Raw genomic sequence first — 21,736 nt, 5'->3', positions numbered from 1 at the left:
CACGAGAACGAGTCTGGGGAGAGGCCAGGCGCTCACGTTCATGACTCTGTCGATGCGCCGCCGCAGGATCCGCATCCAGTGCGCCTGTCCAGAGAACTGGGCCACGTAGGGCTCCAGGTACGGCCATTTCTTGTTCAGCTCCCGGTTCACGAGGGCCAGCTCACCATTGAACAGCATGTACAGGTCCACCGCCTTCTTGTCGTAGGTGCGCTTGATGGCCTAAGGAAGAAGGGAGAGAGCCTGAACCCGAGCCCCGGCGGATCCAGGGTCCCCCCCAGGGACTCAAGCTGGAGGACACCTTCTCCCGGGGCCATCTGGAAACTCGGGAGCAGAGGGAAGAAGAAGAGGCTCTGGCGGTGGAGGACGGTGGGGGGGGGACGTGGGAGGGCACAACTGGAGGTGGCACGAAGTCGGGAAGGATCAGGAAGAATCAGGAAGAACTGAAGGAGGCAGAGGAGAGGCCAGGCGGGGCGGAGGGGGGGGGGGGGGGGGCGGCACCTCCCGCGACGCGAGCCGGTGGAAGGTGTCCAGCAGTAACACTCCCTGCTCCACATCTCGGACTAACTCGAAGGCGGAGGTGATCAGGTTCTGAGTCATCACCTCCAGGTCCTTGACTCCAGAACGAAACCTGCGCCATTAGAGAAGCGTGATGAGCGTGATGACCGGTGACTGGCAGGCGTCCTCACCTGCCTCAAGGCCACGCCCCGAGTGAGACTCCCCCCGGGCTGATACCGAGGGCCTCCCCGGTGCCAGGCGCGAAGGGCGTCACGTGCCCGACTCCGTTCGTTCCGCAAAGTGATACAGTGAGGTTGGGTTCTACCACTAGGCCCTCTGTTTTAGTGGAGGAAACAGGCTCTCACTGGTTAACGGGGTGTGCCCAGCATCACCTACTGCGGCCCCTCCTCCAGCCCCGCCCCCTGTGCCCCGCCCCACCCCCCTCCTCCCCAGCCCAGGGCAGGGGCGGGATTGGGGGGGGGGGGGTGGGGAGGCACTCTCACCTGTTGTAGTCTTCGTGCCAGGACGTGTTCTTGACATCCAGGATGCCCCCGCGGACAGCCCGCAGCATATGGAGGTTTTTGTGAAAGATGTCCTCGATCTCCAGCAGGTTCCGTGTGATCTGGGGACCCTGGGCCCCAAAGAAGCAGGGAAGGGGACCCTGCTTGCCGTCTTCCCAGCGGGCAAAATGATACTGGCAGTCACAGACCTACAACGAAGTCAGAGAGCATCAGGCCTCCCTGCTCTTGTTTCTGACCTCGTAGCCCCTGAGCTCTTCGGTTTGGCTCAAGATGTCTAAACACCAGGGAGGACCCACCAGACACAAGGAGCTACTGGGATGAATTGGGGCTGCAGAATGAACTAGAAGACACCCGGGCAGTGATAACAGGCAAGAGTCTAAAAGGACGGGACAGAGGTGGGGCACACAGTTATGCAGAGTCCAAGCAGTAAGCTCCCGGCTCAGCCTCTGCCCTGTCTCCTCGGCCCCTGGCCGGGGTCTGGGGTCCACTGCGCCCGCCCCTCCCTCCCTGACAGTCTGCCCACCTCAATGAGGTCCTTGCAGCGCTGCACAAAGGCATCCACCTGAGCGAATATGCTGGTCTGGTCCAGGACCCAGCCCCGGTTCGAGAACCTACATCCAGAGAAAGGTGGACCGGGTGAAAATGTAGGAAATGGCCTGCACGAAGCTCCAACTGGGAGTCCTGGGTTTGGGGGGCCTTAGAAAAGGGGACCCCAAGAGGCAGTTTTCCTGAGCCCTGAAGGGAGGAGACGCAAGATAAGGAGAAGCAGACAGGAGGCAAAGCATCTCCGTTCTAGAAGTTTTAGAACTTCAGACTTTCGGGCCAAGAAAGCCAAGAAAGCCAAGAAAGGAGGAGTGAGCCAGGAAGGATTCCCGGGACGAGGGAGAGGAGGAGCCAGGGGTAGGCACTAGAGTATCTGCATCCGGAGAGAACTGGGACCGGGTCTCGGAACCGGAATCCGTAGGCTTTAAACATCTGCGCTCAGCGGGAGGGGCAGGGGTGACGGACGGGACCGTGGGGGACGCACGGCGTACTGGGTGTGCGTCTGCACAGCCTGTAGGTAGTGGTCTTTCCAGGCCTGGCAGCACGAGATGCAGCCCTGGAGGTCCTCCTTGCTGGAAGTGACGTAGCCCTCGAAGATACGGTCCAGGGAGATGGCGTGACAGCACAGGCGGATGATCTCATTGCTCATCTGCGGACGGGCGGACGGGCGGATGGGTGGCCGAGTGGCACCCGCCCCTTCCCCGCTGCTCCCTGCTGCAGCCCAGCTCACTTCCCGGCTCAGCGCCCTGTCTCGGTCAGCCCAGATGGAATGTGGGTCCCGCTCCTCAAAAGCCGGCGTCCCTTCCCAAACCTGCCTCTCGCCCACTGCCGTGTCCGGCTTTGGAGATGAGAAACCAAGGGCCTTCCCCTCCTGCCCAGCTCAGCCTGGGGGTCTGTGCTGCCTGCCTCCCCCACCACGGAAGCAGGCTGTCCAGCCCAGGCCCCCACCCTCACCCGGAGCCCGCTGGAGCTGAAAGAAGCCACGGGTCTCTGTCCGAACCCCCCACCCCCACCCCCACCCCCGGGCCGCTCCCCACTGCCTGGAACTGTGGATGCCCCTTCCTCAGCAAATCGGGCCCCTCTCCTAAAGCCCTCCGCCCCACCCCTGAGGAACACGCACCTTTCGGAAGAGGGAGGTCAGTCTCTCCCGAGTGTTGTAGTGGGGAGAGTTGACCCAGATGATGCGGATGAGGCTGATCAACTTGGGGAGCTTACTGGAGATGTCCTTAGGCTGCATGTAGGCCAGCTCCTGGTAGGGCTCCTTCAGGATCGACAGAAACGTCAGGTTTGACTGGGCTTGTTGGAAGCCATCCTGGCAGGGAAGACCAAGGAGGAGTGAGTCCCGTCTGTTGGAAAGAAGCGGCCCGGAGCCAGCACCGTTTGCCCATCTGGAACCCCGCCCTGGCCTGCCTCTCTCAGAGCCTAGCCAGGCATCTCAGGTCTCCGTGGGCCCTCAAGAGCGGAGTTCATACCTGTCCGCTTTCGTTCATACTTCCCACCGCGGGGCCTTGGTGTCTTTTCTCGTGGGGAGTCCCATCTCTCCCACCAGACTGGGATTCCCTACGCTCAGGGTTTGTGTCCACTCCCCCAGCGTCTCCGGCTGAATTCAGAACCCCGCACCACTCAATAACTGTTGATCAACTGACCGAACACCCTCACGGTTTCACCCAGTATCCCTCACCGCCCTGGTCTCGAGCAGGGTTCTAAACTTTTCCACGTAGCTGTGGCTCAGTTCCCTTAAGACCTAGCTCAAAATCCTGCCCGGGAAGAGAAGGCCTCCACCTTCTCTGCCTGTATTCCACAGATCACTCTGCCTTTCTGCGTGTCCCCAAAGCTAACAGAATCATCTCGTCATACTTTATTAAATTTTTTTTTAATTTCTTTTTAACGTTTATTTATTTTTGAGACAGAGAGAGACAGAGCATGAACGGGGAAGGGGCAGAGAGAGAGGGAGACACAGAATCGGAAGCAGGCTCCAGGCTCTGAGCCATCAGCCCAGAGCCCGACGCGGGGCTCGAACTCATGGACCGCGAGATCGTGACCTGAGCTGAAGTCGGACGCTTAACCGACTGAGCCACCCAGGCACCCCTTAAATTTATTTTTTAAGTGTTTATCTTGCAATTCTCTTGGCTGAACCCTATGGGTTCCTCTTTGACCCCATGCCATCTAGTGATTCTGTTTTGTGGAAGCCTAATTTTCTGAGCTGGACTGTAGGGGTTGGGTTCATGGAGACAGATTATAGGGGTGGGGCTCATAGAAGGTACTCAGTGTTTATTTGTTGACTGACTGCAGTCTCCCTAACTAAACTATAAGCTCCTTGGGACCTTGTGTTTTCCTCCTTGTGTACTCCCCCCCCCCCCAAGTGCAAGTCCAAACACTGGGTGGATCTATCTTTGCTGTTGATGCTTACTCTGGCTCCTTCTCCTTAGCAACTGATATTGTCCCAACCACCGTCCACTTTCTGCTAAGCCTCTATCCTTTTTTTTTTTTTTTAACGTATATTTATTTTTGAGAGAGTGAGAGAGAGAGAGATCGAGAGTGTGAGCAGGGGCGGGGCGGAGAGAGAGGGAGACACAGAACCCGAAGCAGGCTCCGGGCTCCGAGCCGTCAGCACAGAGCCCGACGCGGGGCTCAAACTCATGAATGGTGAGATCATGGCCCGAGCCGAAGTCGGACGCTTCACCGACTGAGCCCCTGCCCTGGGCGCCCCTTAAGCCTCCATCCTCTGGCCCGCTCACCAACCTGGATCTGCTGGGCCAGTTTCATGAAGGGTGCCAAGTAGGACGACTTGGCAAGGTGCAGGATGGACCCAATGTGCTTCACTCCCTCCTTCACCAGCTGTTTACTGATGCCAGACAGGTCCATGCACCGATTGCGCCAGAACTCAACCTCCTCCAAAGGACCTAAATTTTCTCCTATCTCCACAGACTCCTGGGCACTGAGCACCTCCTTTATCTGCCGGGTCCAGTGGATCATGGAGGCTGCCGGGGAGAGCACAAAACCTCTCGCGCGTCTTTAAACTGCTCCCCCGTGTGTCCTTCCCGCGGCCGCCCGCGCAGCCCTCCCAACCCAGCTCCTTCCTCGGCCTCTGGGCTGCCCCTCCGCTGTCCCCTCGGCCCCGCAACACACTGGCAATGCCAGCCACTCACTCTCCAGCCGCTGCACCAGCTCCTTGTCCTTAACTACCACCTCAGGCTCCATGTTCATGGCCTCTGCGGGAATGTAGAGAACCGTGTGCCCCTCCAGTTTGTACCGAGTGTCTAAGGAAAGGAAAGGAAAGGACCGTGGAAGTTCACAGACGGGACTGAGTTTATGCTACCCCAGTTCCAACAGTGGTTGGTATTCCGGGGCCCAGGAAGTATGGGGGATTTCAGGAGAACGGGCAAAAGAAACTACGACTCCTAATTTTTTGACCTCAAGAGGGAAAATGACAGAAGGCAAGAGGGAAACCTCATTGAGGTAAAATAAGAGATTATCATAAAATAAGGTCAAAGATCTGGACCACGTCTTCAACATTCTCTTCTACGATGCATGCGCTCCCCCCAGGAGCCCCATACCGCCCGCGTTTCCCCCGACCCCACGTGTACTCATGAAATACCCAACTCTACGTTTGAGCGGATCTGGTCAACCATCGAAGGCAGAAAACCGTACCTGTACCGGGAGGCAAATTCTGTACCCTGACCCACGCATTCAGCAAACACACACAGGCACCGACTCCGTGCCGGGCCGCACAGGTACTCGGGATGAATCTCCCACCCGCCTCGCTCGCCCCTCCCGTCGGTGGGGCACCAGACAGAAACCAGGCACGGGAGGTTTTCTGCTCACCTGTCAGGCAGGCCAAGAATCTGTGCAAATGAGAAGCAAAATGATTTCGAATACTCTCAGGCCAGGTTGCATTTGCAAAGATCTGAGGGGCAAAGACGCCACTGAGCAGCCGAAGCAGGGCCGGGATGTAGGAACCACGCACCGTCCCAAACTGCACGGTGGCCTCGAAGTTCTCTGGAGTGATGGGAACCGGCGCTTGGCGTATGAAGTAGACAATCTGGTTCTGCGTCTGCATGGAAGACAGTAGGTCAGAGATCAGCGTCCAGACCCCAGCATGGTACCCAACAGAATCTGAGGCGCCAATCACGAAGGCCTGGCTGAGGTCTCGGTCACGTTCGCTTAGGGCATCCTGGCTCATCTCCAAATGTGTCACGGTGTGCTTCCTGTGTCTTTCAGGGGACATAACAGAGTCCACACCCAGAACCACAGGGAGGAAATGCAGAGAGCATGTCTTGAAGGGAGGGAGGGACTGTGTATTCTGCCCAACTTGGTCCCGGAACCTAGTACAGTTGACTGGGACACATTAGATGCTCCATAAATGTTGGACAGAGGGATAGAATGAAAGGGATAGAATGGGGGAAGCACTTGTAGGTATAGGGAAAGCAGGAAGGAGAGGAATGGAATTAACAGGCAATTGACTTGGGTATTTCCATTTCAGTTGCATAAACTTCTCCCCCAATTTTCCATTTACCCCTCAACTTGGTTAATGGTGAGTTTGTGTGGCTGTTGTCGTTGCCCACATCCAGAAATGTACAGCTTTCGTGTAGTTAAAACTTTACAATTTTCAAGTTCCTGACTTCCCTACATGCTCAGAAAGGCCATTCCTCCCTAAGATCAGATCTGCCTTTCGTGTGGGTGTGCATTTGACTACTCTTTACAATTTAGTTCATTCCAAAAACTGAAAATGAAGCACAAAGAAGAAATTAATAACCATCCATCTTCCCACTGCCCAGAATTGAATTTTGGCGTTTGGGGTCTTTTTTTTTTTTTTTTTTTTTAAACCTTAACACTATTATTTTTCTTAAAATGACATATATATGTGATACCATATGATTTCCCTCCTGTGTAGTATTCAAGAAATAAAACGAGCAAAGGGGGAAAGGAGAAAGAGGAGCAAACCAAGAACCAGACTCTTGGGGTGCCCGGCTGGCTCAGCTGGCTTTTGTGTGCTGTGTTACTGGTGTGTATGTGTTAAGCTTAGTGAGTGTGTGTGGTATATTGTGCAGTACGTGTGTGGTGGGTGCACATTGGCGTGATTCTAGGATATGTGTGGTTTGCCTATGTGTGTGGTGTAAGTGTGGTATGTATGAGTGAGAGTGCATGCAACTCTTGATCTTGGGGTTGTGAGTTCGAGCCCCACGTTGGATGTAGAGAGTACTAGAATAAATAAATAAACTTAAAAAAGAGAGAGAGAAAAGAAACAGACTTCAAACTATAGGGAAGAAACTGATACTTTCCAGAGGGGAGGTGGGCGGGAAGATGGGTGTAATAGGTGACAGGAATTAAGGAGAGCACTTGCTATGCTGAGCACAGGGCGATTAAAATAAAAACTTTTTAAAAGGCGGGGGAAGAGCCCCTGGCTGGCTCAGTCAATAGAGCATGTGACTCTTGGACCTGGGGTTGTGAGTTTGAGCTCCATCTGGGGCATAGAGATCACTTAAAAATAACTTTGGGGTGCCTGGGTGGCTCAGTCAGCTGAGCATCCAACTTCGGCTCGGGTCATGATCTCGCAGTTTGTGACTTCGAGCCCCACGTCGGACTCTGTGCTGACAGCTGGGAGCCTGGAGCCTGTTTCCGATTCTGTGTCTCCCTCTCTCTCTGCCCCTCCCCTGCTCACACTCTGTCTCTCTCTCACAAATAAACATTAAAATTTTTTTAATAACATAAAATAAAATATCTTTGAGGCACCTGGGTGGCTTGGTCAGTTAAGCGTCTGGCTCTTGATTTTGGTTCAGGTGATGATCTCAAGGTTCATGGGATCGAGCCCTGCATTGGGCTCTGCATTGACAATGCTGAACCTGCTTGGGAGTCTCTCTCTCTCCCTCTCTCTCTCTCTCTCTGCCCCTCCCTCGCCCCCCTCAAAATAAATAAATAAATAAAAATTAAATAAATAAAGACATAAAATCTTTTGGCACCTGGGTGGCTGTCAGTTGAATGTCAAGAGTTGGATGCTTAACCAACTAAGCCACCCAGGCACCCCTAGTATTAATTTTTATTTAAATGAATTGAACGTTCCTAGATTCTTTATTCCTGAGTTCTTTATTTGGTTCATTTCTTTCTTTTCTTTTTTTTTTTTAAGATTTTATTTTTGAGTAATCTCTACACCCAACATGGGGCTCAAACTCATGACCCCAGATCAAGAGTCTCACACTCCACTGAGTGAGCCAGCCAGGAGCCCCTATTTGGTTCATTTCTTAATGGAATAGATTTCCACTGATGATAAATATATTTTTTTTTAAGTAGCGTTCTTTCAAGATTGAAAATGACCACCTCTTTGTTGCCATTGTATTTGACCATCTCGGCTGGGTATAATACCCTTGGGGCACACTGTCCTTCCGAGAGAACTCTGAGTGTGTTCTTCCTGGTGATCAGAGAAGTGGGCAACCAGCCTAATGTTTCCTCGTGGCAGACTATTTGTTTTTTGGCGAGGGCTAAGTCATTTTTTCCCAAATTTTTGTGTTTTAAATAATTCCAACTCATAGAGAAATTGCAAGAAAAATCCAATGAACAGCACACCCTCCATCTAGATTCATTATTGTCAACATCTGTGCTTGAGGGAACCCTCTTGCTCGCTCCCTCTCCCAGCTGAGCCATTTGAGAGTTAGCAGTAGACATCGTGATAGGGCGCCCTTAAATACTTTGGCATATAGCTCTGAAAAAGGATATTCTCCAACACATCCAACACCATAATTATCACACACTCAGAAGACTGAACTTCATACAATACTTGATATAATACACAATCCATATTCAATTTTCCCCAGTGGTCCAAATAACGTCACATACGGCTGTTCTTTGCCACCCAGGATCCAATCCAGGATCACACACGGCCGTGTCTCCTCAGTTTCCTTGCATTCCACACGGTTCTCCGGTCTTTTCCTTTTTTTTCTTTTTCTTTTTCTTTTTAGTTTATTTACTTATTTTGAGAGAGAGTGCAGATGGGGAAGGGGCAGAGAGAGAGAGAGAGAGGGAGAGAATACCAAGCAGGCTCCGTGCCACCAGCGCAGAGCCCAACGTGGGGCTCAAACTCACGAACCGTGAGACCATGATCTGAGCCGACCTGAGTCACCCAGGCGCCCCCCCCCCCCACCACCATCCCTGTCTTTTTCTTTCTTCCATGGCATTGATCTTTCTAACAGTCCAGGCCAGTTGTTTTCCAAAATGTCCCTTAACTTGTATTTATCTGATTGTTTCCTCAGTATTAGATGCAGGTTAAATCTTCTTGGCAGGAATACCACATAGGCGATGTTCCCAAAGAATTAATTCCCTTGGAGTTCAGTAGCTTACCTAAGATGTGTGTTGACATTAAACATTGTGTAACAAATTTTGTGGAAGAAAAGTTTGCTCTGCCAATTCCCAGATTCAGTTCCTTCTGCAGGTCAAGGAAATTCTTTTGTGTTTTATCTTTAAATTTCTATTGTCTCATTCGTTGGCACTCTATATTAGATCACCTGTCTTATTAACTTTCCTTTAATCGTGTCGTCCTTGGCTTTCTCTTCCTCGTGCACTATGATGATCTCGAGCCTCTCTTCCCTGGCAACTCGGGTCTGCAGCGATCGCTCGTCAGTCCCTCGCTGTTTCTAACCTACTGGGTTTTGTCACATGCTGCTATGTTCATTTCCTAAAATTTGCAATCTCCGTTTTATGTATTTCCCATGTTGCATCATTTCACCTCCCAGCTTTTTAAAAATTGAATTCATGCTCTTGTTAGGTTTGTTCCCAGCACAAATTCTGTTGTGAGGAACTTCCTTCTGCTTGGCTCTTTTCCTCCTGTGTCTGCTTTGTTCCATTTGTGTCCCCTGGATGTAACATGCCTGCGGTTGCCACGCAATTCCTCTCCACCTTCCACATGCGTGAGCAGTTTCTGTGACCCCGTCTTTTCTGCTCTAACAGACTGTGGGTGACTCCTTGATGTCCTGCTGGGAGAGCCGTGTTTCTTTTCCCCCTCCAAGTGAAAGGATCGCGTATTTTATGTTTTATTCCCTCTTCGCCAGCCTAAGAGGATAGCATGAGGGGATGGGCGGGTGGTTCAGGCTAATTTCAAAAGAACGCAAAATCTCTGAGAAAATACCTGGGCGCTTTCTTCCTTTTCAGGTTTTGTTACATGCCCTGAGGGTCCCATCTTGCTGGGGGACCACCATTCCCCTGGGAAGAACATTTCTGTCACTCAGAGCACAGACCTTTCATTGGTCCCCACTTCATCAAGTCTCTTAGATTATGTTTCTTTCCTTCTTTACTCTTCGGTGTTGTTTATTTTTTTTCTGGTTTTACCTTTTGCTCCTTTTATCAAGAGTAATAATTCTTTAAAAAAATTTTTTTTAATGTTTATTTATTTTTGAAAGAGAGAGACAGAGCATGAGAGGGGGGAGACACAGAATCCAAACCAGGCTCCAGGCTCTGAGCTGTCAGCACAGAGCCCGACACAGGGCTTGAACTCACAAGCTTGTGAGACCATGACCTGAGTCAAAGTCAGGCGCTTAAGCAACTGAGCCACCCAGGCACCCCAAGAGTAATAATTCTTTAAGGAAGTTCAATTGGCCATCTTGACTCAGAAGCATACAACTAAGGCTGTAATCTTGTTTAGAATGTATTTCAGCATACCAAATAAATTTTCTCTTTCTTGAGGCATAATTGACAAATAAAAATGTATAGACTTAGAGTATACAACCTGATGCTTTGATACATGTATACACTGTGAAATGATCACCATAATCAACCAAATGAATATACCCACTATCTCGTTAGGTACCATTTTTTTCTTTTTCTTCTCGTGTGCATGTGTGTGTGCAGTGAGAACACTGAAGACGTACCCTCTTAGCAAACTGCAGGTGCACACACGATAACTGTGGTTACCATGCTGTCTAATAGACCTCCAGAACCATTCACCTTGCATAAATGAAACTGTACCCTTTCCCTCCAGTTGTATTGAGATATAACTGACCGATAACACTGTTAGTTTAATGTGTACAACATGATTTGATATATGTAAAGTGATGATCACAGTAAGTTTAGTTAACATCCATCACCTCACGCACTTACAATTTTTTCCGTCTCATCTTGAGAACTTTTTAAGATCTACTCCCTTAGCAACTTTCAAATACATGCTGTTGCTAACGATAGTCACCGTGTTGTACATTATATCACCAGAACTGATTTCTCTTAAAACTGGAGGTTTGTAGCTTTTGACCACCTTCAACCATTTCCCCTACCTGCCCACCCCCTCACTCTAGCAACCGCCAATCTGTTCTGTTTCTGTGAGTTTGGGGTTTTTTCCCCCCTAGATTCCACACATGAGTGAGATCATACAGTATTTGTGTTCCTCTGACTTATTTCAGCATAATGCCCTCAAGTTCCATCCAGGATATTGCAAGTAGCAAGATTCTCTTTTCTTTCTTTCTGTTTTTCACTTTTTTAGGAGAAAAAAACTGAGAATCAGAGACCATCTCCACGCGCTGTCGGTGTGGAGCCTGATGCGGGGCTCAGTGCCATGAACCACAAGATCATGACCTGAGCCTAAATCAAGAGCCCACTGCTTAACCAACTGAGCCACCCAGGCACCCCGGGCTTCTTTTCTTTCTCACTGCTGAATACTGTTCCATCGTGTGTACATGGAACTTTCTTTATCCATTCATCCATCGGTGGACATTTAGGCTGCTCCCATAGCTTGGCTATTGTAAATAATGCTGCAACGAACGTGGGGTACAGGTATGTTTTTGAGATAGCGATTTCATTTCCTTTGGATGGATACCCACAACTGGATTGCCAGATCATCGGGTAGTTCTGTTTTTAATTTTCTGAGGAACGTCCATCCCATTCTCCAGAGCGACTGCACCAACTTACATTCCCACTAACAGTGCACAAGGGTTCCCTCTCCTGCACATCTTCACCAACGTTTGTTGTCTCTTGGGAGTCTATTTGACGATGGCCATCCTGACAGGTGTCAAGTGGTATCTGATACCTCGCTGCGATTTTCACTTGCATTTCTCCCATTGATGATATGGAGGCACCTTTTCAAACACCCGTTGGCCATTTGTAGGTCTTCTTTGGAAAAATATCTCTTCAATCCCTCTGCTCATTTTTTGATCAGGCTGTTCTTTTTGCTATTGGATTGTAGGAGTTCTTTATATACTTTGGATATTAACCTTTTATCAGATAGACGATTTACACATATTTTCTCCCAATCCTTAGGTTTGCCTTTTCATTTTGTTGATGGAAGAAGCTTTGCTGTGCAGAAGCTTTTGGATCTGATGTAGTCCCGTGTGTGTATTTTTGCTTTGTGGCCTCTGCTTTTGATCTCCTTGTGCCCTCTGACCAACATCTGCCTGTTTCCCCCTGCTCTCCCCAGCTGATTAGATTTTTAATGGAAAATTTTTCTATGTTTCCCAATTCTATTCACCGAAGGATCTGTTCTTCCCCACAGATTTTAAATGCAATTTTTAGAGAAAATGCTTACATATATGCGTCTGTACTGGGTGTCTTTAATGTTGCATATCAATGTATATTCCTGTCCCAGTACAGCTCTGTTGTAATTACTTCAGTTTAATTAGAAGAGATTTTCATATTCACAAGTCTCCTACATTACTTTCCTTCTTCATGCATATTTCTGGATATATATTTTTTAATGTTTATTTTTGAGAGACAGACAGAACGTGAGCGGGGGGAGGGGCAGAGAGAGGGAGACACAGAATCCCAAGCAGGCTCCAGGCTCCGAGCTGTCAGCACAGAGCCCAACGCGGGGCTCGAGCTCATGATCCAGGAGAGCACGACCTGAGCTGAAGTCGGATGCCCAACCGACTGAGCCACCCAGGCGTCCCGACTGGATATATTTTTAAATCTTCACGTAAGGGGTTTAGGGACTTTGGCACTGTGATGGGAGTTGCATTAAAATGGTACATTTCTTTTTAGATAAAGGATCTTTATAATATTAAGATTCCCACCCAGAAACAGGATATGGCTATTCAGTCAAATCTTCTCTCATGGTTTCGTGGCCTGCAACAAACTTGCTTTCTTTCATATAAATCCTACACATTTTTGGCAAACTCTTCTTCCTTTTACGAATGAGATCTTTTTTTTTTTTTTCCATGATGTTTTGTAGCTGCCTGACGCCAACGTGCAGGAAAAAGCCGCAAGCTATTTTTGCTTTTGTTTGATCTGGAACATTTCCCAAATTGTGTCACTGCGCACGGCCATGTTCACCTCCATTATCGTTATCGTTTTGTGTATGTGCTGCCAATAAAAGCAAAGCAAAGGCCTTTCTCTTTCCCAACACTTTATTTCAAAGGCTTCGAACATATAGAAAAGTTACAAGAGGTTTACAACAATGACCTATATACCCACTGCCCAGATTCCACCACTAACGTTCTACTCTAGCCGTCTTTTAACCGTCTCCCTACCCGTGGCTTACCCCTCGCCCGTGTGTCTTCCACACGGTTGAAAGCGTTCTCTCTCTAATCCACGAAAGGCTGCGCTAGTTCCCTCCAGGAGGAAGGCCAAATTCTCCAGCATAAACACAAGGCCCTCCGCGAAGTGACCCCAGCCCGTCTTTTCAGGATCGCCTCCCACAGCTCTTTTCTTTGCCCATAAAGCGTTCTCTGCCGACACAGCTCTCACCCAGACGCGATGAAATCGGACTTACCTTTCTTTTCCAGCTCGAATGTCACCTCTGTCGCCAGGCCTTGCCAGCATCCCACTGGCTGTACGGTCCCCATAAAGTTCCTATTAAGCTCTGCCCGTGCATCCTAACACATTGTGAATAGTTTCTATACGTCTGTCTCCCCCACCAGACCACGAGATCACCGAAAGCAAAACCCTGCCTCATGCCTCTGTATTCCACCGTCAAGCGGACCCACCACGAGGCTCAACACACCTTGGGCACAGGAGGTAAGACTCAGATGATGGAGGGACGCAAACCCTCAGCTCCCTGGCCGACCACCTCGGGGTCCAGGAGAGCCGAGCACCCACCTGTACGGGCATGCCCAGCTCCAGCGTCAGCCCCACACAGGGGTCGATGAAGATGGTGACGATGGGTTCCGAAGGGTCCCGGGCAAAGTGTTCCAGGACGGCATCGTGCTCCGCTGTCCATTCCGCACCCGCCAGTCCTGTCAGCACGGCTCGGGACAGGAAAAGGGGCTTCTACGGGAGGGGAGCAGAGGGCCGAAGCAGGTACAGCCGTCAGGAGGCGTCCTTTCCCCCATTCACAAGCGCACGTGGGGACATAGGACATGAGGCGAGAAGCCTGATGGTCCAGGATGGTGAAGGGAAGGCTGCAGATAAGCTGAATGACGGGTTTCAAGCTTCTGAAGAAAGCAGACAGTGAGATTCCCTTGCTTCGACGAGTGAAACTAGGACGGACCACAGAGGAAAATGGGGGACACGATCTTCCCAAGATATCTCCTTTATGCCTGTGGTTGCAAAGACACTTTGCCCAGCAATCCTCGACCTCGGAGTAAAACTCAATCAAGGGACCCTGTAGGATATGAGCCTAAAGCAGGCAATCAGGCTCCAAGATGATGAGCTGGAAAAAGGAGAAGGGTGCAGCCTGCCCGGGACGCTGAACGGGAGACGTCAAGGCAAAGCCAACCGGCAGGGGCGCCTGGGCAGCTCAGTCGGTTAAGTGTCTGACTCTTGATTTCGGCCCAGTTCATCATCTTATGGTTTGTGGGTTCGAGCCCCAAGTCAGGCTCCACCCTGTCTCTGTCTCTCCCTTTTTCTTTGCCCCTCCTGTGAGTGCATTCTCTGTCTCTCTCTCTCTTTCAAAGTAAATAAACTTAAAAAAAAAAAAAAAAAAGCAAACTAGCATTAGCAGAGAGGGAGAACGAAGGGGAAGAGACAAGACTGGGAAACACCAAAGAACGCACGAGTTAGCAAAAAAATTATAAGTGGTGACTAGAAAAAAAGAACTCTGGAGAACTCCTCTAAATAATTAAAGGAACCGGAAGACATGAGCACAAACACGAGGAGTCACCCTGTCCTTCTCCCAGTGCTCCTGGAAGATGAGAAGGAATCTCCTTCACCTGAAGTTTCCAAGTCGAGAAAACTTCATGCTCTAAAATGTCTCCCATGTAGAGCCAAGGGTGGACCAACGAGGAAAACGCAACCACCCCAGGAAATAAACGGACACAAACGGACGTGTCGTGTCGCAAAAAGAGAAACTGAAAATATGAAAAAACTGTTCAGTGTCACTTGAAATCAAAGAAGTACAAATAAAAATAGCACGGATATAGCACACAGTGCTCGGCTGCTAACACCCGGGCCCGGAGAGTTCTCGTTCTTGGCACGAAGCCACAGCGAGCACAGCGGTGAGCCTGTCCTGGTTTGATTCAAGGCGGGGGAGACAAGGGGCGGGGCGCCTGGGTGGCTCAGTCGGTTGAGCATCTGACGTCAGCTCAGGTCACGATCTCATAGTTCACGAGTTCAAGCCCCGCGTCAGGCTCTGTGCTGACAGCTCGGAGCCTGAAGCTTGCTTCAGAACCCGTGTCTCCCTCGCTCTCTCCCACCCTCTGTCCCTCTCTCTCTGATAAACAAACACTGAAAAATAAAAATTAAAGACATTTGAAAAATCAACAAACAAAAACAGGCGGGGACACAAGGAAGGGAAAGTGAAGAGCCCTGTCCCTCGCGCAAAGCCCTGTCCCTCTGGAGGGGTGCGGGGCACGGAGAACTTTCTCGTGACTCAGCGAGCTGGATCTGTGGCAAGCAGGCTCCCAGTGGAGAGGGAGTAGACGCCAGCGACAGACTGGAGAGAACTCCTCGTCCTCCATTTTACAGCTAACCCTCGGACTGACTGGCTCCCAGGGAGGAAGAGTTGGCTCAGGGAAATCCCTAACTTACCACATCCGCCTCAGGCTCCGGCAATTCTTTCTGTGCCTCGGGCTCCTCCGATGTTGGCTCTGGGAAGAACAAAAATTCAAAAATGAGGGCGTTCCATGGGGCGCCTGGGCGGCTCGGTCGGTTAAGCGGCCGACTTCGGCTCAGCTCATGATCTCACAGGTCGTGGGTTCGAGCCCCGTGTCGGGCTCTGTGCTGACAGCTCAGAGCCCGGAACCTGCTTCGGATTCTGTGTCTCCCTCTCTCTCTGCCCCTCCCCTATGCACGCTCTGTCTCTCTCTCTCTCTCTCAAAAATAAACAAACATTAAAAATCGGAGGTGGGGTGCCGGGGCAGCTCAGTCTGTTGAGTGTCTGTCCAACTCTTGCTCTTGGCTCAGGTCATGATCTCATGGTTCATGAGATCGAGCCCCCCATCAGGCTCTGCACTTACAGTATGGAGCCTGCTTGGGATTCTCTCTCTCTCCCTCTCTGCCTTCCCCCACTCACATGAGCACACGCATGCACGCACGCGCTGTCTCAAAAATAAACAAACATTAAAAGAAAAAGGGGAACGGAGGTCAGGTACCACGCTACATCAGGGACAAAGCTCAGAAACATGATGTTGGGTGTAAGAAGCCGGTCACAAAAGACCATATACTGTATGGATCCATTTACGTGAAATGTGGACAGCAGGTAAATCCATACAGACAGCAAGTGGATTAGCGGTTATCAGGATCTGTGGGGCAAGGGGAAGGGGGAGCAGCTGCTAAAAGACTAGGGTCTGGGGGCGCCTGGGTAGCACAGGTAGTTAAGTGTCCAACTCTTGGTTTTGACTCAGGTCTCACAGTCTGTGAGTTCAAGCCCCGCATCGGGTTCCACACTGACACTGCGGAGCCTGCTTGGGATTCTCTCTCTCCCTCTCTCCCTGCCCCTCCCCACTCACTCTGTCTCTCAAAATAAATACACTTCAAAAAAATTTTTAATTAAAAATAAAAAATTAGGATCTGATGCAATTAGAAGTAAAGATATAGGGTGAGCTGATGCCAATCTTTCAAGGTGCTTCAAGTAGCTTTCTCGGGGCAGGTGGGAGGGGAACAGGATGCAAATGCTCTAAAATTAGATAGTGGTGATGGCTGAAACAGTTTTGTGACTATACCCAAAATCACTGAATTGCGCCTCAAAGGGATGAATTTTGGGGCACCTGGGTGGCTCAGTAGGTTAAGGGTCTAACTTCGGCTCGGGTCATGATCTCATGGCTTAGGAGTTCAAGCCCCACGTTGGGCTCTGTGCTGACACCTCAGAGCCTGTAAGCTGCTTCGGGTTCCGTCTCTGTCTGTCTCTGCTCTCCCCCACTCGTGCTCTGTCTCTCTCTCAAAAGTAAATAACGAGACATTTAAAAAAATTAGGAGCACCTGGGTGGCTCAGTCACTTAAGCATCCGACTTTGGCTCGGGTCATAATCTCATAGCTCGTGGGTTTGAGTCCTGTGTCGGGCTTTGTGCTGACAGCTCAGAGCCTGGAGCCTGCTTCCGATTCTGTGTCTCCCTCTCTCACTGCCCGTCCCCCACTCACCCTCTGTCTCTCTCTCCCTCTCAAAAATAAACAAACATTTAGGAAAAAAAATTTAAAGGGATGAATTTTATAGTAAGTGAATTCTATCCCAATTTTCTTTTAAAAAGCTGACGAGGGGGACACCCGGGTGGCTCAGTCGGTTAAGCGTCCGACTTCGGCTCAGGTCACAATCTCACAGTTTGTGGGTTCGAGCCCCACGTCGGGATCTGTGCTGACAGCTCAGAGCCTGGAGCCTGCTTCGGATTCTGTGTCTCCCTCTCTCTCTGCCCTTTCCCTCCTTGCTCATGCTCTGTGTCTGTCTGTCTCTCAATAATGAATGTTAAAAAAATCTTTTTTAATTAAGAAAGAAAGAAAAAGCTGACAAGGGCAGGAGTAGAGGAGTGGAGGCAGGCAGGGGAATGAAGGCCAAGCAGTGCTAAGATTGTTCTAGGCCTTCAGCTTCTGGCCTTCCATTGCTTTTCCCACATGCAGAAGCCGGGGCCCACGGAAACCGGCCCCGCTCAGTTGGCGCACTCCTTTCTGCCGCACCCACTCTGGACGCCGAGAATACCCAGGAGGGTGTGTTTCTACCTCCTGATCTGCTGCTCACACAAGAGACGGTAAAGCCGGTGAGTTTCCCACCTGCCATGGGCCGAAAGGAAGAAGCAGCAAATGAGACGGAGCCAAAAGACTTTGGGGAACAGGACACTCCGACTTCAGAAAGGAATCCCAAGAGGGGAGACTGAGGCACAGAAGCCAAGAAAGAAAATCATGAAAACGATGGGACAGACGGTTCCAGGAGCTTGGCAGTGGTGAGACGGGTAACCAAGAAATCTAATGCCCTTTGAGAAAACTGAAGGCATTCAAGATGCCAGATGGAACCAAGGCTAAGGGGAGGAAGACTGAGGCAGCCTCAAGGGTAAGTGGGGGGTGGGGGGCGCCTGGTGGCTCAGTCAGTTAAGCATCTGGCTCTCGATTTCAGCTCAGGTCATGATCTCACGGGTTTGTAGGATGGAGCCCCACATAGAGCTCTGTGCTGACAGCAGGGAGCCTGCTTGGGATTCTCTCTCTGCCTCTCACCCGCTCATGATTGCACGCATGCACTCTCCAAGTGGAGGAATAAACTCAAAAAAGAAAAAAAAAAACATTGCTTAAAGAGTATATCGGTTTTGTCTCCTACAACACAATTTATATATATAAAATCCAAGTCGTGAGATAGGATACCGGTATATGATGTTCATGGCTACGTGCAGTAAAAATGTAACTAGCAAGCTTGAGGGGGCGCCTGGGTGGCTCGGTCAGTTAAGTGGCTGACTTCCGTTCAGGTCATGATCTGGCGGACCGGGAGCTCGAGCCCCGCGTCGGGCTCTGTGCTGACAGCTCGGAGCCTGCTTCCAATTCTGTCTCCTTCTCTCTGTCTCTCTCTCTCAAAAATAAACAAACTCGGGATAACGGTGGCATCTGGAGAAAGAGAGAAGAGCTGGGGGAGATGTGGCAATTGGAAGGACTCACTGCCACAATGTGGTCGTCATTGGGTGATGGGTACATGGGGGTCCATTCTGTTATTCCCTATACTTTTCCTGACTTGCCTGAAATACAGGTCTATAGTCTCTTATCCAAAACCTTGGGATCGCGTAGGCTTCAGAATGTACAATTGTCAACGGAGTATGACACACGATCCCCCCCCCGCCACCGCCTCCGGCAGACTCTCGACCAACACGCCACAATCTAACTCTTAAAGTCAGTAGCACCGCAGGAAAACATTCGAAAATACACACTAAGTGCTTACATTGACCGTAAGCACTCTCGGGCCAGTCTGGTTTATATATTACCACCAAATAAGTTTGGATGCCAAACTCTGTGGGAAAAAAACTGGTTAGCCCTTAAAGTTTTTCTTTTTTTTTTTTTTTTTTTTTTAATTACAAATATGGGGGAGCCCGGGTGGCTCAGTCGGCTAAGCGTCCAATTTCAGCCCGGGTCATGATCTCACTGTTCCCAGGTTTGAGCCCCTTGTCGGGCTCTGTGCTGACAGCTCAGAGCCTGGAGCCTGCTTCAGATTTGTGTCTCCCTCTCTCTCTGACCCTCCCCCGCTCATGCTCTGTCTCTCTCAAAAATAAAAAGAAACATTAAAAAAATTTCTTAACATAAAAAAATTAAACACACACATACATACATAATTAAAATTACAATACGGGGGCAGCTGGGTGGCTCAGTCGGTTAAGCACCCAACTCTTGATTTCGGCTCAGATCTTGATCTCACAGACGCGGGATGGAGTCCCGCGTCCGGAGGAGTCCCAATCGAGTACTTGCTCGGCTCGGAGCCTGCTTGGGATTCTCTCTCCTTCTCTCTCTCTGCCCCTTCCTTGGTTGCACACACACGCACAACTGCTCTTTCAAAATAAACAAATGAACAAATAAAACTACAAATATGGGATTATAAACTTGTCCTCCTTTTCTTAATGGGAATTGAGGAACGCCTAAGGAAGCAAAGGTTGTCAACAGAGACCTCCAAAAGGTGTTTGCCCACTTACTCACCTTTACCAATGTGTGTTTTGGGCCCCTTATCCCTGCATCTGCCATAACAAAACAGCACGGGGGGCACTTGGGTGGCTCAGTCGGTTAGGCATCCGACTTCGGCTCAGGTCATGATTTCGCGGTCCGTGAGTTCGAGCCCCACGTCCAGCTCTGTGCTGACAGCTCAGAGCCTGGAGCCTGTTTCAGATTCTGTGTCTCCCTCTCCCTCTGACCCTCCCCCGTTCATGCTCTGTCTCTGTGTCAAAAATAAACATTAAAAAAAAAAAAACAGCACAGACTGGGTGGCTTCTAAACAGCAGAAACTTCTCTCTCCCATTTCTGAAGGCTGCAAGTCCTAAACCAGGATGCACCATGGGCACTGAGACCCTTCCTCTGGGTCACAGACTTCTCACCGTGTCCTCACATGGAGGACTGAGGCAAGGGATCTCTCTGGAACCACCTTCCCAAGGCACTTATCCCATCCATGATGGTCCCACCCTCCATGATGGTCCCACCCTCCTGATCTGATCAGAGCACCTCCCAAAGCCCCTACCCGCTAATCACATCACATCGGGCATTAAGATTTCAACATATGAATTGGGGGAGGGAGGGGGACAAAACATTCAGACCATGGCCGGCCCCTCTGTCTCCAGCAGGGACAGACCTCAATCCCCTCCCCAGCTCCGAAGAGTACAGGGATCACCGTGGGTGTCAGGGATGCTGTGGAGGTCCCCATCTCCTCTGAACCTCTGCTGGGTCAGCTGGAAAGCTCCCCACCAAAGGACAAAAAGGCTTAGAGCTAAGGGAGTCATAGATTCTTTGTATTGGATGGTCAAGGCTTTCACTGAGACTCTCCTTCCCTTCTCACACTGGAGGAGTCTCCAGGTTGAACCTCGCTGCGCCTCCTGCTCCCTCCGCATCCCTGGTCCAGGCGCCCAGCCTCCAGGAGCTAGTTCCATTTTTAATGCTTCTGGGAGAACTCAGAACAAAACATTTTGCTGGTCTCTAACCTCTGGATCCTAGGTATCCTGTGAACCCTGGACCTCTCTCCCACACCCATGCTTAACCACTGTTCATATGAAAAGAGGATTCTATTTCTGTCCTTCTTGAGAGGCTGCTTGCAGTGGGAAAATGTGGGGGCTATACTTAGTTCACAGTCCAATCTACACCGGCCAGAGCTCCAAGGCACGGCCCAGCGACAGCAACTGCTACCAAAAAAACCTTCCAACCCACAGGAGAGGCATCCCTGAGATCAAAGCCGCAGGAGGCAGCCTCTTTAAACTCTCTGCTCCCTCAATCTAGACATGGGGCTTCTTTTTGTGTGTGTGGCCCTGAACCTGACCCTCCTGAGTCTACCAAGGCTCCGCCAAAATGAAGGCAGAGACGCAAGAGCCTTGAACAGATGGGAGAAAGCAGCGCTCAGACTGAGGATTCAAAGGGCGGCGAAGCAGGCTGAGTCTCCATGGTGATGGGCTTAATGGAAGAAAAACATTATTTGTTTTGCCACCCAGGGTGAAGATGGGAGAAAGGAAGAGATCAAACCCTCCTCGGTGTGGTCGGAGCAACCTGGAACACTGGAAGTGAGGAGGAAGAAGAGGCTAGGAGAAAGAAAGGACCGGCTAGTGAGCTCCGGGGTCACTGGGTGGTTGGGGGTTGGGGGGGGGGGGTACTGTGAGGAGGGAAAGAACAGGACAAGGCTGGCCAGGAGGAAAACACAGAGACAGGAGCCCAGCATCAGGCCTGACACCCCACTCAACTCCCCCACAACCCTCAGACCCTCTTTGAAGACACACATTCTGCCTCCGAGCTCCTCCCCAGCTCCTCCCCAGCGTATACCCACCAAGCTCCTCCTTGAAGGAATCGGACTCCGGCTGGGGAGGCAGGGCGGGGTCCCCAGGCTTCGAGGCCAGGGTGGCCTCGGAGGCTCTTTGGCGGGCACCACGGCTGGCGCTTCCCTGGCCACTCAGTCTCTGCTTCCCTTCTTTGCTGGACATGGCGTGGGCAACACCTGCGGACACACGGGTAGCTGGGGGTCCGCAACCGGATCCACGCCTCCCAGCCCGTCCCCCCTCCGTACACGCGGTCCCTTTTGAATTCACAAACTGAGACCCCCCCTCCCCATATCATACTCATATCTGGGGATACCTCACCCTGCTCCACCAACCACCCAGGCGTGGTCACACACACCTTCAGCCACTTTACCCCTCCGGGCCATGGGTGGAGAGAAGGCCCCGGGAGGGGAAGGCCGTCCCCCCATCCCT

General features: G+C 50.7%; 1 protein-coding gene across 9 annotated transcripts in view; it reads right to left on the bottom strand.

Annotated features, from left to right (window-relative positions):
• The window catches only part of DNAH2 (dynein axonemal heavy chain 2), a 92,842-nt gene that overhangs the window by 69,657 nt on the left and 1,449 nt on the right, over nt 1–21,736 (bottom strand). For 4 of the 9 annotated variants that reach the window (XR_008294096.1, XM_053211994.1, XM_053211996.1 and 1 more), the window contains exons 2-13: nt 21,316–21,483; nt 15,435–15,493; nt 13,566–13,736; nt 5,385–5,613; nt 4,709–4,819; nt 4,302–4,540; nt 2,680–2,871; nt 2,051–2,208; nt 1,540–1,627; nt 999–1,204; nt 499–628; nt 37–219 (exon numbers count right to left, since the gene is read on the bottom strand). Coding sequence is in view for 8 of the 9 variants with exons in the window: in XM_053211994.1 (XP_053067969.1) it covers nt 37–219; nt 499–628; nt 999–1,204; nt 1,540–1,627; nt 2,051–2,208; nt 2,680–2,871; nt 4,302–4,540; nt 4,709–4,819; nt 5,385–5,613; nt 13,566–13,736; nt 15,435–15,493; nt 21,316–21,469 (1,920 nt within the window). In the remaining variant the exon portion in view is untranslated. Of the gene's footprint in view, nt 1–36; nt 220–498; nt 629–998; nt 1,205–1,539; nt 1,628–2,043; nt 2,209–2,679; nt 2,872–4,301; nt 4,541–4,708; nt 4,820–5,384; nt 5,614–13,565; nt 13,946–15,434; nt 15,494–21,315; nt 21,484–21,736 lie in introns of those variants that run through there. The other 5 variants (XM_053211989.1, XM_053211992.1, XM_053211990.1 and 2 more) reach the window with 5 other exon arrangements.

This window comes from Acinonyx jubatus, chromosome E1, assembly GCF_027475565.1.
Source record: "Acinonyx jubatus isolate Ajub_Pintada_27869175 chromosome E1, VMU_Ajub_asm_v1.0, whole genome shotgun sequence".
NCBI classification, from domain to species: Eukaryota; Metazoa; Chordata; class Mammalia; order Carnivora; family Felidae; genus Acinonyx; species Acinonyx jubatus.
The sequence above is the reverse complement of the archived record's forward strand: the minus strand, read 5'-3'. Positions and strand labels throughout refer to the sequence as shown.